The sequence below is a fragment of the Pituophis catenifer genome, unplaced genomic scaffold (assembly GCF_029215685.1).
Source record: "Pituophis catenifer annectens isolate HBS135680 unplaced genomic scaffold, rPitCat1.0.hap2 SCAF_1, whole genome shotgun sequence".
NCBI classification, from domain to species: Eukaryota; Metazoa; Chordata; class Lepidosauria; order Squamata; family Colubridae; genus Pituophis; species Pituophis catenifer.
The window spans coordinates 118,718,138-118,732,278 of record NW_027256881.1 but is presented as its reverse complement, the minus strand read 5'-3'; the positions used below and the strand labels follow the sequence as shown (position 1 = coordinate 118,732,278).

At 40.8% G+C, this 14,141-nt stretch overlaps 1 protein-coding gene across 1 annotated transcript in view; it reads right to left on the bottom strand.

Moving 5' to 3' along the window:
- The window catches only part of COL9A1 (collagen type IX alpha 1 chain), a 94,489-nt gene that overhangs the window by 21,474 nt on the left and 58,874 nt on the right, over positions 1–14,141 (bottom strand). Inside the window, exons 25-26 of the mRNA XM_070932245.1 lie at positions 10,408–10,461; positions 10,233–10,286 (exon numbers count right to left, since the gene is read on the bottom strand). Coding sequence (XP_070788346.1) covers positions 10,233–10,286; positions 10,408–10,461 — 108 coding nt within the window. The remainder of the gene's footprint in view (positions 1–10,232; positions 10,287–10,407; positions 10,462–14,141) is intronic.

The following is a 14,141-nucleotide window of genomic DNA, read 5'->3' as shown; positions in this document are numbered from 1 at the left end:
CTGCCAAACTGCAACTCTGTGTTGCTTCCTGGGAGACCCAGATAGCTATTTCTACCTCTTAAGGCGTCATCAGTGGGCCACACCCACTTCCCAATTATCCTCCCTGTAAAAGGCATAATGTATCTTTTTTCTTTTTTCATAGGCTTTTATGTGCATATTCTTTCTAGCCAGGTTTTACCTATGTAAACTTAGTTGTTCTTCAGCCCTAGGTTCTGTGAAATCTCATTCACAAGTTCTTGGGCCCTTTTTCTGCTGCCAAACTGCAACTCTGTGTTGCTTCCTGGGAGACCCAGATAGCTATTTCTACCTCTTAAGGCGTCATCAGTGGGCCACACCCACTTCCCAATTATCCTCCCTGTAAAAGGCATAATGTATCTTTTTTCTTTTTTCATAGGCTTTTATGTGCATATTCTTTCTAGCCAGGTTTTACCTATGTAAACTTAGTTGTTCTTCAGCCCTAGGTTCTGTGAAATCTCATTCACAAGTTCTTGGGCCCTTTTTCTGCTGCCAAACTGCAACTCTGTGTTGCTTCCTGGGAGACCCAGATAGCTATTTCTACCTCTTAAGGCGTCATCAGTGGGCCACACCCACTTCCCAATTATCCTCCCTGTAAAAGGCATAATGTATCTTTTTTCTTTTTTCATAGGCTTTTATGTGCATATTCTTTCTAGCCAGGTTTTACCTATGTAAACTTAGTTGTTCTTCAGCCCTAGGTTCTGTGAAATCTCATTCACAAGTTCTTGGGCCCTTTTTCTGCTGCCAAACTGCAACTCTGTGTTGCTTCCTGGGAGACCCAGATAGCTATTTCTACCTCTTAAGGCGTCATCAGTGGGCCACACCCACTTCCCAATTATCCTCCCTGTAAAAGGCATAATGTATCTTTTTTCTTTTTTCATAGGCTTTTATGTGCATATTCTTTCTAGCCAGGTTTTACCTATGTAAACTTAGTTGTTCTTCAGCCCTAGGTTCTGTGAAATCTCATTCACAAGTTCTTGGGCCCTTTTTCTGCTGCCAAACTGCAACTCTGTGTTGCTTCCTGGGAGACCCAGATAGCTATTTCTACCTCTTAAGGCGTCATCAGTGGGCCACACCCACTTCCCAATTATCCTCCCTGTAAAAGGCATAATGTATCTTTTTTCTTTTTTCATAGGCTTTTATGTGCATATTCTTTCTAGCCAGGTTTTACCTATGTAAACTTAGTTGTTCTTCAGCCCTAGGTTCTGTGAAATCTCATTCACAAGTTCTTGGGCCCTTTTTCTGCTGCCAAACTGCAACTCTGTGTTGCTTCCTGGGAGACCCAGATAGCTATTTCTACCTCTTAAGGCGTCATCAGTGGGCCACACCCACTTCCCAATTATCCTCCCTGTAAAAGGCATAATGTATCTTTTTTCTTTTTTCATAGGCTTTTATGTGCATATTCTTTCTAGCCAGGTTTTACCTATGTAAACTTAGTTGTTCTTCAGCCCTAGGTTCTGTGAAATCTCATTCACAAGTTCTTGGGCCCTTTTTCTGCTGCCAAACTGCAACTCTGTGTTGCTTCCTGGGAGACCCAGATAGCTATTTCTACCTCTTAAGGCGTCATCAGTGGGCCACACCCACTTCCCAATTATCCTCCCTGTAAAAGGCATAATGTATCTTTTTTCTTTTTTCATAGGCTTTTATGTGCATATTCTTTCTAGCCAGGTTTTACCTATGTAAACTTAGTTGTTCTTCAGCCCTAGGTTCTGTGAAATCTCATTCACAAGTTCTTGGGCCCTTTTTCTGCTGCCAAACTGCAACTCTGTGTTGCTTCCTGGGAGACCCAGATAGCTATTTCTACCTCTTAAGGCGTCATCAGTGGGCCACACCCACTTCCCAATTATCCTCCCTGTAAAAGGCATAATGTATCTTTTTTCTTTTTTCATAGGCTTTTATGTGCATATTCTTTCTAGCCAGGTTTTACCTATGTAAACTTAGTTGTTCTTCAGCCCTAGGTTCTGTGAAATCTCATTCACAAGTTCTTGGGCCCTTTTTCTGCTGCCAAACTGCAACTCTGTGTTGCTTCCTGGGAGACCCAGATAGCTATTTCTACCTCTTAAGGCGTCATCAGTGGGCCACACCCACTTCCCAATTATCCTCCCTGTAAAAGGCATAATGTATCTTTTTTCTTTTTTCATAGGCTTTTATGTGCATATTCTTTCTAGCCAGGTTTTACCTATGTAAACTTAGTTGTTCTTCAGCCCTAGGTTCTGTGAAATCTCATTCACAAGTTCTTGGGCCCTTTTTCTGCTGCCAAACTGCAACTCTGTGTTGCTTCCTGGGAGACCCAGATAGCTATTTCTACCTCTTAAGGCGTCATCAGTGGGCCACACCCACTTCCCAATTATCCTCCCTGTAAAAGGCATAATGTATCTTTTTTCTTTTTTCATAGGCTTTTATGTGCATATTCTTTCTAGCCAGGTTTTACCTATGTAAACTTAGTTGTTCTTCAGCCCTAGGTTCTGTGAAATCTCATTCACAAGTTCTTGGGCCCTTTTTCTGCTGCCAAACTGCAACTCTGTGTTGCTTCCTGGGAGACCCAGATAGCTATTTCTACCTCTTAAGGCGTCATCAGTGGGCCACACCCACTTCCCAATTATCCTCCCTGTAAAAGGCATAATGTATCTTTTTTCTTTTTTCATAGGCTTTTATGTGCATATTCTTTCTAGCCAGGTTTTACCTATGTAAACTTAGTTGTTCTTCAGCCCTAGGTTCTGTGAAATCTCATTCACAAGTTCTTGGGCCCTTTTTCTGCTGCCAAACTGCAACTCTGTGTTGCTTCCTGGGAGACCCAGATAGCTATTTCTACCTCTTAAGGCGTCATCAGTGGGCCACACCCACTTCCCAATTATCCTCCCTGTAAAAGGCATAATGTATCTTTTTTCTTTTTTCATAGGCTTTTATGTGCATATTCTTTCTAGCCAGGTTTTACCTATGTAAACTTAGTTGTTCTTCAGCCCTAGGTTCTGTGAAATCTCATTCACAAGTTCTTGGGCCCTTTTTCTGCTGCCAAACTGCAACTCTGTGTTGCTTCCTGGGAGACCCAGATAGCTATTTCTACCTCTTAAGGCGTCATCAGTGGGCCACACCCACTTCCCAATTATCCTCCCTGTAAAAGGCATAATGTATCTTTTTTCTTTTTTCATAGGCTTTTATGTGCATATTCTTTCTAGCCAGGTTTTACCTATGTAAACTTAGTTGTTCTTCAGCCCTAGGTTCTGTGAAATCTCATTCACAAGTTCTTGGGCCCTTTTTCTGCTGCCAAACTGCAACTCTGTGTTGCTTCCTGGGAGACCCAGATAGCTATTTCTACCTCTTAAGGCGTCATCAGTGGGCCACACCCACTTCCCAATTATCCTCCCTGTAAAAGGCATAATGTATCTTTTTTCTTTTTTCATAGGCTTTTATGTGCATATTCTTTCTAGCCAGGTTTTACCTATGTAAACTTAGTTGTTCTTCAGCCCTAGGTTCTGTGAAATCTCATTCACAAGTTCTTGGGCCCTTTTTCTGCTGCCAAACTGCAACTCTGTGTTGCTTCCTGGGAGACCCAGATAGCTATTTCTACCTCTTAAGGCGTCATCAGTGGGCCACACCCACTTCCCAATTATCCTCCCTGTAAAAGGCATAATGTATCTTTTTTCTTTTTTCATAGGCTTTTATGTGCATATTCTTTCTAGCCAGGTTTTACCTATGTAAACTTAGTTGTTCTTCAGCCCTAGGTTCTGTGAAATCTCATTCACAAGTTCTTGGGCCCTTTTTCTGCTGCCAAACTGCAACTCTGTGTTGCTTCCTGGGAGACCCAGATAGCTATTTCTACCTCTTAAGGCGTCATCAGTGGGCCACACCCACTTCCCAATTATCCTCCCTGTAAAAGGCATAATGTATCTTTTTTCTTTTTTCATAGGCTTTTATGTGCATATTCTTTCTAGCCAGGTTTTACCTATGTAAACTTAGTTGTTCTTCAGCCCTAGGTTCTGTGAAATCTCATTCACAAGTTCTTGGGCCCTTTTTCTGCTGCCAAACTGCAACTCTGTGTTGCTTCCTGGGAGACCCAGATAGCTATTTCTACCTCTTAAGGCGTCATCAGTGGGCCACACCCACTTCCCAATTATCCTCCCTGTAAAAGGCATAATGTATCTTTTTTCTTTTTTCATAGGCTTTTATGTGCATATTCTTTCTAGCCAGGTTTTACCTATGTAAACTTAGTTGTTCTTCAGCCCTAGGTTCTGTGAAATCTCATTCACAAGTTCTTGGGCCCTTTTTCTGCTGCCAAACTGCAACTCTGTGTTGCTTCCTGGGAGACCCAGATAGCTATTTCTACCTCTTAAGGCGTCATCAGTGGGCCACACCCACTTCCCAATTATCCTCCCTGTAAAAGGCATAATGTATCTTTTTTCTTTTTTCATAGGCTTTTATGTGCATATTCTTTCTAGCCAGGTTTTACCTATGTAAACTTAGTTGTTCTTCAGCCCTAGGTTCTGTGAAATCTCATTCACAAGTTCTTGGGCCCTTTTTCTGCTGCCAAACTGCAACTCTGTGTTGCTTCCTGGGAGACCCAGATAGCTATTTCTACCTCTTAAGGCGTCATCAGTGGGCCACACCCACTTCCCAATTATCCTCCCTGTAAAAGGCATAATGTATCTTTTTTCTTTTTTCATAGGCTTTTATGTGCATATTCTTTCTAGCCAGGTTTTACCTATGTAAACTTAGTTGTTCTTCAGCCCTAGGTTCTGTGAAATCTCATTCACAAGTTCTTGGGCCCTTTTTCTGCTGCCAAACTGCAACTCTGTGTTGCTTCCTGGGAGACCCAGATAGCTATTTCTACCTCTTAAGGCGTCATCAGTGGGCCACACCCACTTCCCAATTATCCTCCCTGTAAAAGGCATAATGTATCTTTTTTCTTTTTTCATAGGCTTTTATGTGCATATTCTTTCTAGCCAGGTTTTACCTATGTAAACTTAGTTGTTCTTCAGCCCTAGGTTCTGTGAAATCTCATTCACAAGTTCTTGGGCCCTTTTTCTGCTGCCAAACTGCAACTCTGTGTTGCTTCCTGGGAGACCCAGATAGCTATTTCTACCTCTTAAGGCGTCATCAGTGGGCCACACCCACTTCCCAATTATCCTCCCTGTAAAAGGCATAATGTATCTTTTTTCTTTTTTCATAGGCTTTTATGTGCATATTCTTTCTAGCCAGGTTTTACCTATGTAAACTTAGTTGTTCTTCAGCCCTAGGTTCTGTGAAATCTCATTCACAAGTTCTTGGGCCCTTTTTCTGCTGCCAAACTGCAACTCTGTGTTGCTTCCTGGGAGACCCAGATAGCTATTTCTACCTCTTAAGGCGTCATCAGTGGGCCACACCCACTTCCCAATTATCCTCCCTGTAAAAGGCATAATGTATCTTTTTTCTTTTTTCATAGGCTTTTATGTGCATATTCTTTCTAGCCAGGTTTTACCTATGTAAACTTAGTTGTTCTTCAGCCCTAGGTTCTGTGAAATCTCATTCACAAGTTCTTGGGCCCTTTTTCTGCTGCCAAACTGCAACTCTGTGTTGCTTCCTGGGAGACCCAGATAGCTATTTCTACCTCTTAAGGCGTCATCAGTGGGCCACACCCACTTCCCAATTATCCTCCCTGTAAAAGGCATAATGTATCTTTTTTCTTTTTTCATAGGCTTTTATGTGCATATTCTTTCTAGCCAGGTTTTACCTATGTAAACTTAGTTGTTCTTCAGCCCTAGGTTCTGTGAAATCTCATTCACAAGTTCTTGGGCCCTTTTTCTGCTGCCAAACTGCAACTCTGTGTTGCTTCCTGGGAGACCCAGATAGCTATTTCTACCTCTTAAGGCGTCATCAGTGGGCCACACCCACTTCCCAATTATCCTCCCTGTAAAAGGCATAATGTATCTTTTTTCTTTTTTCATAGGCTTTTATGTGCATATTCTTTCTAGCCAGGTTTTACCTATGTAAACTTAGTTGTTCTTCAGCCCTAGGTTCTGTGAAATCTCATTCACAAGTTCTTGGGCCCTTTTTCTGCTGCCAAACTGCAACTCTGTGTTGCTTCCTGGGAGACCCAGATAGCTATTTCTACCTCTTAAGGCGTCATCAGTGGGCCACACCCACTTCCCAATTATCCTCCCTGTAAAAGGCATAATGTATCTTTTTTCTTTTTTCATAGGCTTTTATGTGCATATTCTTTCTAGCCAGGTTTTACCTATGTAAACTTAGTTGTTCTTCAGCCCTAGGTTCTGTGAAATCTCATTCACAAGTTCTTGGGCCCTTTTTCTGCTGCCAAACTGCAACTCTGTGTTGCTTCCTGGGAGACCCAGATAGCTATTTCTACCTCTTAAGGCGTCATCAGTGGGCCACACCCACTTCCCAATTATCCTCCCTGTAAAAGGCATAATGTATCTTTTTTCTTTTTTCATAGGCTTTTATGTGCATATTCTTTCTAGCCAGGTTTTACCTATGTAAACTTAGTTGTTCTTCAGCCCTAGGTTCTGTGAAATCTCATTCACAAGTTCTTGGGCCCTTTTTCTGCTGCCAAACTGCAACTCTGTGTTGCTTCCTGGGAGACCCAGATAGCTATTTCTACCTCTTAAGGCGTCATCAGTGGGCCACACCCACTTCCCAATTATCCTCCCTGTAAAAGGCATAATGTATCTTTTTTCTTTTTTCATAGGCTTTTATGTGCATATTCTTTCTAGCCAGGTTTTACCTATGTAAACTTAGTTGTTCTTCAGCCCTAGGTTCTGTGAAATCTCATTCACAAGTTCTTGGGCCCTTTTTCTGCTGCCAAACTGCAACTCTGTGTTGCTTCCTGGGAGACCCAGATAGCTATTTCTACCTCTTAAGGCGTCATCAGTGGGCCACACCCACTTCCCAATTATCCTCCCTGTAAAAGGCATAATGTATCTTTTTTCTTTTTTCATAGGCTTTTATGTGCATATTCTTTCTAGCCAGGTTTTACCTATGTAAACTTAGTTGTTCTTCAGCCCTAGGTTCTGTGAAATCTCATTCACAAGTTCTTGGGCCCTTTTTCTGCTGCCAAACTGCAACTCTGTGTTGCTTCCTGGGAGACCCAGATAGCTATTTCTACCTCTTAAGGCGTCATCAGTGGGCCACACCCACTTCCCAATTATCCTCCCTGTAAAAGGCATAATGTATCTTTTTTCTTTTTTCATAGGCTTTTATGTGCATATTCTTTCTAGCCAGGTTTTACCTATGTAAACTTAGTTGTTCTTCAGCCCTAGGTTCTGTGAAATCTCATTCACAAGTTCTTGGGCCCTTTTTCTGCTGCCAAACTGCAACTCTGTGTTGCTTCCTGGGAGACCCAGATAGCTATTTCTACCTCTTAAGGCGTCATCAGTGGGCCACACCCACTTCCCAATTATCCTCCCTGTAAAAGGCATAATGTATCTTTTTTCTTTTTTCTTTTTTCTTTTTTCATAGGCTTTTATGCGCATATTCTTTCTAGCCAGGAACTTGTGAATGAGATTTCACAGAACCTAGGGCTGAAGAACAACTAAGTTTACATAGGTAAAACCTGGCTAGAAAGAATATGCACATAAAAGCCTATGAAAAAAGAAAAAAGATACATTATGCCTTTTACAGGGAGGATAATTGGGAAGTGGGTGTGGCCCACTGATGACGCCTTAAGAGGTAGAAATAGCTATCTGGGTCTCCCAGGAAGCAACACAGAGTTGCAGTTTGGCAGCAGAAAAAGGGCCCAAGAACTTGTGAATGAGATTTCACAGAACCTAGGGCTGAAGAACAACTAAGTTTACATAGGTAAAACCTGGCTAGAAAGAATATGCACATAAAAGCCTATGAAAAAAGAAAAAAGATACATTATGCCTTTTACAGGGAGGATAATTGGGAAGTGGGTGTGGCCCACTGATGACGCCTTAAGAGGTAGAAATAGCTATCTGGGTCTCCCAGGAAGCAACACAGAGTTGCAGTTTGGCAGCAGAAAAAGGGCCCAAGAACTTGTGAATGAGATTTCACAGAACCTAGGGCTGAAGAACAACTAAGTTTACATAGGTAAAACCTGGCTAGAAAGAATATGCATATATATATATATATATATATATATATATATATATATATATATATATATATATATATATATATATATATATATGTTTTCTCAGGTTTTCGCGGGTGTTTGTATGTAGGTCTTTGGTTATTCGGGTCTTCTCCCACGTAAAATTGGAAGTGTCTTGGCGACGTTTCGACGAAGTCTCATTCGTCATCTTCAGGCTGGTGTTCTCGGCTTCGTGCTTCCAGGATTGCTCCTGGAAGCACGAAGCCGAGAACACCAGCCTGAAGATGACGAATGAGACTTCGTCGAAACGTCGCCAAGACACTTCCAATTTTACGTGGGAGAAGACCCGAATAACCAAAGACCTACATATATATATATATATATATATAAAGTCATACTGGTCTCTTGAAAGTGTAGTACATGACTAATTGCTGAAAAAGCATGCAATTTGGAGAAAGTAGCGCAGGATTCTGCTATCACGTCTGAAATGATCCTCTGCTTGAGGAATGCCATTTGCAAAAAAATAAAATAAAATTCCATAACTGCCTACAGTTTTGGCAGTTTCTTGTAGAGGCCCAGAGAATCTGTCCCTGCAAGAGTCATGATGCACTATATAGGAAAATGTTTTGCAAGGTAGCTACTTTTGATTGGTTGGTTGATTGTTCATGTGAAAAACCAAGTCAACCAAGTATTGTCACTCCAAGTGACAATACAGGTAGGCTTTCTCCAAGAAGATCTATCCCTAACCTGGGTCTTCAGGTCTTCCATCATAGTTCCCTGGTACACTCATTGTCGGTAACTGAGTCCATCCATCTTGTGGCTGGTCACCCTCTTCTTCTCTTTCCTTCCACTTTCCCAGTATTAGAGCCTTCTCCAGAGAGCTAGATTTCATAATGTATCCATGGTCAAATAATTTGAGCCTGGTTATTTATGCTTCGAAGGAGAATTCTGGGTTGATCTGTTCAATGATACATTGCTCTATATCAGGGATGTCAAACTTGTGGCGTCACAGCGGTGTCACATGACATAGCGGGACTTTTTCCCCCTTTGTTAAATCGGGCATGGGCGTGGCCAGCATGTGACACATCCAGCCCGCAGGCCGCAAGTTTGACAGCTCTGCTCTATATTCTTGGTTGTCCACACTATTGTCAGGAGTCTTCTCCAACACCAAAGTTCAAAGGCATAGATACTCTTCCTATCCTGCTTCTTTCAAGTCCAACTTTCACTTTCATGGATTATCCCAGATAATACCATGGCTTGCATGATTCTGATCTTTGTTGGATATATATACATCACAGCATTTGAATTCTTTTCCAAACTTCTTTTGGAGAGCCACTATTATGCAAAAATCAGAAAGAGTCTGATAGCACCCTTTCCTTCTATCAAATATTATTAAAAGGCATACTGTAAACTTTCAATGGTCACTTCATTAGATCCAGCAATGACATGAGCTGTAGCTCACAAAAGCTTATGCCTTTTAATGTAACATGTTAATCTGAAAAGGTTATCAAAGTCATTTTGATTTGAGGTTACGATAAACTAACATGGCTGCCCTCCTACAATGATTATTTGCAATTTCACTGGCTTTTCGTGTATATTACGAGTATAAACGAAAGGGATTAGATTTATCTATGCCTAATGCAGTAGTGTGTAAATATTTCCTGTCAAACGATCATGCTCAGCTTTTGAACTGCAAACTGGAAACTATGCACCAAAAAGTAAAAAAAACAGGGCCAGAATAAAAACTATAATTGATTGGATTCCATTTGGATTTAATTAAATTTAAACATAATTAATACAGTTACTATCTAAAGATATATTTTATAATTCCCTCCTTTTCTTAAATTTAAAACTTTTGGAGAACTCACAGCTTCTCGGAACTGTCCTAGAATGGGGGAGTCAAATTCTGAACTTCAGTTTGTTAAATATAAATATATGTTTTACTGCATTTTGACAAGAGCGAGGATGAGAAAAACAGAGAAAGACAGAGAAAATAAAGGGACATTAAAATAAAGCTACTATCCTAAGAATAGAGAGTGAATGTAAATCCACCACTTCTACAATGCTCCCAGTTTATAAATTACTTCTCATCAGAAAGTGATTTTTTTTTAACAATCTGGATCAGAAAATCCAGAGGCTCAATCTAAACAAAAAACCAAGCAAATAAACTTACTGATGGGCCTTTGGGTCCCAGTGATCCTGGTTCTCCTTGTAGTCCTGGTTCTCCCTGTTGGTGGGATTGCAAGAACAACACACTGTATATATTTAAAGATCGATACTTCAAAAAATGCAAATCCTCTGGTTCAAAAAAAAAAAAAAGGTAAAAGTTGAGAAAGAAAGAATCTTACAGGTTTGCCCGAATTTCCCATCAAGCCAGGTTTCCCAGGAGGACCAACACCTCCCTGTTGGAGAGAAAAGATTTTAGCACCTTTAAAGTATAGCAGCCATTTTCAGGCCATTTCAGTGGCAGGATAAGACACTTAACCAGACAACCTTATTTAAAAATCTTTTTCACTAGTCTTCATTTTTCCACCTCTTTTTCCTTATCTGACCCCATGAGATATGTTCAGGTAACAGAATCATTTTCTGTCCCATTCCCACCTCATCTACAATGAGATTGAGAGCAAACTGAGCAACTTATTTTTCTATAATTGGACCATTTGGCTTTTACGGGCCATCTTCCATTTTTCAGAATAGTCATTCTTCTTTTGTAACTAACAATGGGTAAACTTGCTTTTTAATCCAGTTCAATAATGCATTCATTCTGCTTTTCAATGAACAGATTGTGTGCCTTCCTTTTATTTTATATACAAGTGCATTCAGAAAGTATTCAGACCCCCTTCACTTCTGTCCATTTTGTTATGCTGAAGCCTGATTCTGCAGTTGTTGAAATTTGTTTTTTTCTCATTAATCTACGCGCAATACCCCATAATGACAAAGTGAAAACAGAAGCCTAGAAATGTTTGTAAATTTATTAACAAGAAAAAAACTGAAATATTATATTATATTATATTATATTATATTATATTATATTATATTATATTATATTATATTTATTTGTTCAACTTGTATGCCGCCTTTCTCTGAAGACTCAAGGCGGCTTACAATGCATTTAAAAACCATATATAAAACATTAAAAATTAAACCATTAAAAACAATTAAAACCCATTCGCACCATTCATGGCCGGATCTCGCCAAATCGCAGCAGCAAGATCAACGGCCCCAGGCCTGCCGGAAGAGCCAGGTCTTCACCGCTTTTCGGAAGGCCAATAGGGTGGGGATGGTCTGGACCTCAGGAGGTAACTGGTTCCAGAGAACTGGGGCAGCTGGCATTGTTTAGCAGACGGGACCCTGAGGAGACCAGGTTGCTGGATATTGGCATAAATATTCAGACCCTTTGCAACAAAACTTTAAATTTAGCTCAGGTGCCCCCAATTTCTTTTGATCGTTGCTGACACCCCTTGATGTGGTAAATTAAATTGATTGGGCATGATTTAGAAAGGCAGACACCTCTCTATAGAAGGCCTCACAGCTGACAATGCATACTGTAGGAGAGCAAAAGCCACGAGATCAAAGGAACTGCCTGCAGAGCTCAGAGACAGGATTCTTGCAAGATATGGATATGGAGAAGACTACAATAAAATTTCTGCTGCACTGAAGGTTCCCAAGAGCACAGTGCCCTCCATAATTTTCAAATGGAAGAAGTTTGGCACAACCAGGACTTTTCCAAGAGTTGGATGCCTGGTCACACTGAACCCTATTGAGCATCTCTGGGGGGACCTGAAAATGGCTGTCCACTGATGGTCACCATCCAACCTGACTGAGCTTGACGGAATTTGAAAGGAAGAATGGCAGGAAATCCCCCAATCCAAATGTGCAAAGCTTGTTGTGTCATATGCAAAAAGACTCGAGGCTGTAATTGTTGCCAAAGATGCTTCAACAAAGTTCTCAGCTAAGGGTCTGAATACTTATGCCAATATGATATTTCAGGTTTTTTTTTCTTTTTAATAAATTTACAGATATTTCTAAACTTCTATTTTCACTTTGTCATTATGGGATACTGAGTGTAGATTAATGAGAGAAAAAAATGAATTTCAACAACTGTAGAATCAGGCTGCAGCACAACAAAATTGGCAAAAGTGAAGGAGGTCTGAATACTTTCTGAATGGACTGTAAGTAAGGACTGTGCAGGCCCTGGATTCAAACTCCAGCAGGTGCTTTATTCACTGCAGAAGACAGCCACTCATTCCTGGGAAAAGTTCCAGTTGCTTTAAGGCTTCAGAAAGGCACAATGGTGCTCCAAAATGCTTTTTTTATATCAAATCCAAAAGGCTACACAGTCCGAATATAATTACCTTCCATTCTTTTTCAAATGTTAAATACAATCAATGATATATAAATATACTACTAAAACTCTCCTTCTGTAACCTTTAACTGGGCAAAACTGTATATCACACGGCAATAATTTTTGAACAAAAGTACCCTTAAGTTACAAAAGTAATTTAAGGAATGCATCCAAAACCCAGGACCCGTGGCTCCCATGGAACTGAAATTTGGCAAATTTTAAAAAATATTTAATGACATAAAAATAGCACAGCGTTCATGGCAAAAGCACTGAGGCGCTTCTGGGTTGAAAGGATTAGCCGGTGACATCACCATTGCCTGGGGAATTCCCAGTTGGGGGGCACCTTTCATGTCCCCAGCATGAGCTGGAGTGAAGGATGGGACCTCAACCTACCTCTGGTGGCGCTCGGGTCTTGAACCTCCATCCCAGTGTCCAAACTATGCAAGCCACCATGCTCTGACATAACAATAGTCAAAAAAGTTTACCATATAATACAAAATGCCATAAAACATTTCCTGTACCAATGTTTGACTGTGACATGAATGTATCCTAATTTATCCAGTGAAGGCAGTATATTAAAAGTTCTGTCACTGTTGTAGCCTTTGAGGAATCTGGTAAGGACTTATATCGGAAATAATGACCCAAGAGGTCATGGGTTGCCTGGTACAAAAATAATCTTTCCAAACAAGGAATTTTTAATAAATGGCTTATTCCAAGCCTCAATATGTAGCTATTAACCCTGTATGAATATTCTATCTGAAATGTAATTAAAACATTATTAATTAGTCACCCGGAATTTCCCAGGTGAATTTATTGCTTGCATTTGTACCCCACTGCACCCTTGAGGCGTCTCTGTAATTTCACTAGAAGACACATATTAAAATATTCAGAATCCAATAAAACCCAGAAAGATAAACCTATAGAAAGCTAATATCCAAAATACGGTGCAGAGAGCAAAATCTAAAAAGGAAGTGTTGGGTCCTAAATGCCTTCTGAACTTGCTCTGCCTACACCCTTTCCAGATGGCAAATGAAGTCTAACTTCCAATGGGAGATGATTCCAAAGCACTGGATAAGCAACACTTCCAAATGGAGAACCACCAGCTGGGCCTTATGACAAGAATAAATAGGTCAGGCTGACTCACGCAAGCAAACACAGTCCCGAAAGTAGCTTGGTAAAAGCTTTATAGGTCAACACCAACATCTTAAAAATAAGCACCTGGAAGCTTATAGGAATGCAGAACATTAGCAAAATTAATGCTGTCTGACCAGGGAATACAAGCTACTATAAGGGTTGCTGCATTAACGTAATCAACTGAAATTTTGAAGCAGTCTTTAAAGGCAGCCCCATGTACAGGATGTTGCAGTAGTTTGACCAAGTATTCATAAAGGCATGATTTACTGAAACAACTTCTCACACTCCAGGTAGACTAACCAAAGCTAGTTGAGGCTCTCCTGACCACAGCCTCCACCTACTCTTTAAGTGTGGGCTACAGGTTCAGGAGGACCTCCAAGTTCCAGACCTGCCCCCTCAAGGATAGTGCTTCCTCAACCAAGAGAGGGCACCAAGGAATGATATCAGGGCCAAGTCATCTGTTGCCAATAGCAAACCAAGGACTCAATGATTTTGCCCAACAGACTGTCGGGAACATCTCCATGCACCCACCAGAAAGTAGCTGGATTCATAAGGTGCTTGAAGCAGACCCATCAAAGGGGGCCCATCTTTGATATATGGGCA